The sequence below is a fragment of the Eimeria maxima genome, genomic scaffold, assembly GCF_000499605.1.
Source record: "Eimeria maxima Weybridge genomic scaffold, Emw_scaff8, whole genome shotgun sequence".
In the NCBI taxonomy this organism is placed as follows: Eukaryota; Apicomplexa; class Conoidasida; order Eucoccidiorida; family Eimeriidae; genus Eimeria; species Eimeria maxima.
In genome coordinates, this window is record NW_013563983.1 from 127,836 (window position 1) to 130,335 (window position 2,500).

The 2,500-nt window shown below is 52.0% G+C and overlaps 1 protein-coding gene across 1 annotated transcript in view; it reads left to right on the plus strand.

Moving 5' to 3' along the window:
- Nucleotides 1-1,267: 1,267 nt before the first annotated feature.
- Nucleotides 1,268-2,500, plus strand: part of EMWEY_00001700 (hypothetical protein, conserved) — a gene marked incomplete at both ends in the record, with an annotated part of 1,279 nt that continues 46 nt past the window's right edge. Inside the window, 2 exons of the mRNA XM_013478975.1 lie at nucleotides 1,268-1,347; nucleotides 1,658-2,500. The exon at nucleotides 1,658-2,500 is cut by the window's right edge and continues 46 nt beyond it. Coding sequence (XP_013334429.1) covers nucleotides 1,268-1,347; nucleotides 1,658-2,500 — 923 coding nt within the window. The remainder of the gene's footprint in view (nucleotides 1,348-1,657) is intronic.

Consider the following 2,500-nt stretch of genomic DNA (forward strand, 5'->3'; position numbering starts at 1 on the left):
TAAAAAAAAAAAAAAAAAAAAAAAAAGAAGAAAGGAGACAATAAAAAAAGGAGACAGTAAGCAATAGGAGACAATAAGGAAAAGGAGACAAAAAAGGAGAAAAAAAAAAGGAGACAAAAAAAGGAGACAATAAATAATATATATATAATATATATTAAGGATAAAAAGGAGACAAAAAAAAAAAAATAAATAAAAGAAAAGAGACAATAAATAGGAGAAAAGGAGACAATAAAAAGGAGACAAAAAAGGAGACAAATAAATAAATAAATTAAATAAATATATAAAGGGTATTTGCTGCTAAGAAGAGACAGCAGCTATAGCAGCAACAGCAGCAGCAATAGCAGCAGCAACAGTAACAGCAGCAGCAGAGAAGCAACGCTGCGGTGTATCTGCAGCTACTTACTACTTATATTTATATTAAATAAATAAATAAATTAATTAATTAATTAATTAATTAATTAATTAATATAATTAATTTTATTTAATTAATAATGAATAATAAACAAGCAACAGGGGGGGCCCCCCGTACCCTGTGACTGACACTATACAGCAACAGCAGCAGCAGCAGCAGCAGCTGCAGCTGCTGCTGCTATTGGTACTGCAGCGCAGCGGCAGCAACAGGAGCAGCAGGAGTATATTTAAATAAAAATATATATTATATGCTGCCTATACACCTCAATCTAATTACGTTAGTTTGCTGCTGCTCCTGCGGTGTATCCTGAGGGGGGCCCCACGCGCTGCTAGGGGCTGTGCAGCAGCAGCTGCTGCTGCTGCCTGCTCTTCCTGTTGCTGCTGCTGCTGCTGCTGCTGCACATCGATGAGGGCAACGACCTGAAGATACACCCGAGATGTGGCGGCACCTGCAGCCGTCAACTTTGCCCCTTCCTTGTTGGGGGCCCCCCTTAGGGGGCCCCCTGCGATGTAGGGGTACGCCAGCAGCAGCAGCAGCCGCTGCTGCTGCTGCTGCTGCTAAAGTCAGAACGATAAGACGAACACAGCGAGCAGCAGCTACAGTAGGAAGAAACGCAGCAGCAGCAGTAGCAGCAGCAGCGGCAAAGCCGGCAGCCCCTGCTGCTGCTGCTGCTGCTGCTGCTGCTGCTGCTGCTGCTTGGGCTCGCCTTCATAGCAGCCGCTTCTTGCTGCCTTGCGGCGAAGCAGCAGCACTTCAGCCGTTGCAGCAGCAGCAGCAGCAGCAACTGCAGCAGCAGCAACAGCCGCAGCAACTGCAGCAGCAACGATTGCTGTATCATAGCAGCTGTTCCCCAGCATGTTCCCCTATGTTGCGAAGAAGCAGCAGCAGCAGCAGCAACTGCAGCAACAGCAGCAGCTGCAGCAGCAGCAGCAGCAGCAAGACAGCTTCCTCTTATGGTTTCTTTGGTTATAGGGCTGCTGTCTCTCGCTGCAGCAGAGTTTGCTGCTGCTGCTGCAGCAGCAGTCTGCTGCAGCAGCCCCACAGGCAATCTCTGCTGCTGCCCTTGGGGGCATCGGGGCCCCTAGGGGGGCCCCAGAGGGGTCTCCGTCAATGGCTTGTGGGTAATGGACCCTCACCTGCAGCAGCAGCAGCAGCTGCTGCTGCTGCTGCAGCAGCAGCAGCAGCAGCAGCAGGCAGAAGCCGCAGATACTTCTCCGTTTCTTGCCATTGGCATGATTCTCTAAGACCGCGCTTCCCTTCTTCGTGGCAGCAGCGGCATCGCCGCATGCAGCAGCAGCAGCAGCAGCAACGGCAGCAGCAACGGCAGCATCAACGGCAGCATCAGCAGCAGCAGCAGCAGGGTATAGGCAGCAGCAACGAGGGAGGAGACGGGGGCTATGTGCTGCCTTTATTTGCTGCTACTGGTCTAACTGCTGCACTCATGTGGCTGCTGGAGAGACACAGGAGGGCAGAAGCAGCAGCAGCAGCAGAAGCAGCAGCAGCAGCTGCAGCTGCTGCTGCTGCTGCTCAACGAACTGGCTTCGGGTGGTTCTGGCCTGACTGGGCCTTCTCCAACAACAGCAGCAGCAACAGCAGCAGCAGCAGCAGCAAGAACAGCAACAGCAGCAGCAGCAGCAGATTGTGGGGCCCCCTAGAGGACCCTTTTGCCAATTGGTTCTTTGGGGGCCCCCAAGAGCAGCAAACATGGGGGGCCCCCTTCTCCCCCTTCCGTCTGCAGCAGCAGCAGCAGCAGCAGCTGCAGCAGCAGCAGCAGCACCGGAGTATATGGAATGATTCTGCTGCTGCTTCTTCTTTGCTGCTGTATACAATAGGTGGTGTCTTCCTCCTATGGAGGTTTGCTGCAGCAGCAGCAGCAACAGCAGCAAGCAGCAGCAGCAGCTGGAGCAGCAAATTGCTGCCGCTGCTGCTGCAGCACTTCACAACATCTCGTGAGGCCCTAAGGGCAGGAAGACTTCATACTATTTTTACGGCCAGTAAGTGCAGCAGCAGCAGCAGCAGCAAGCAGCAGCAGCAGCAAGCAGCAGCAGCAGCAACAGCAGCAGCAGCAACAGCAGCAGCAGCAACAGC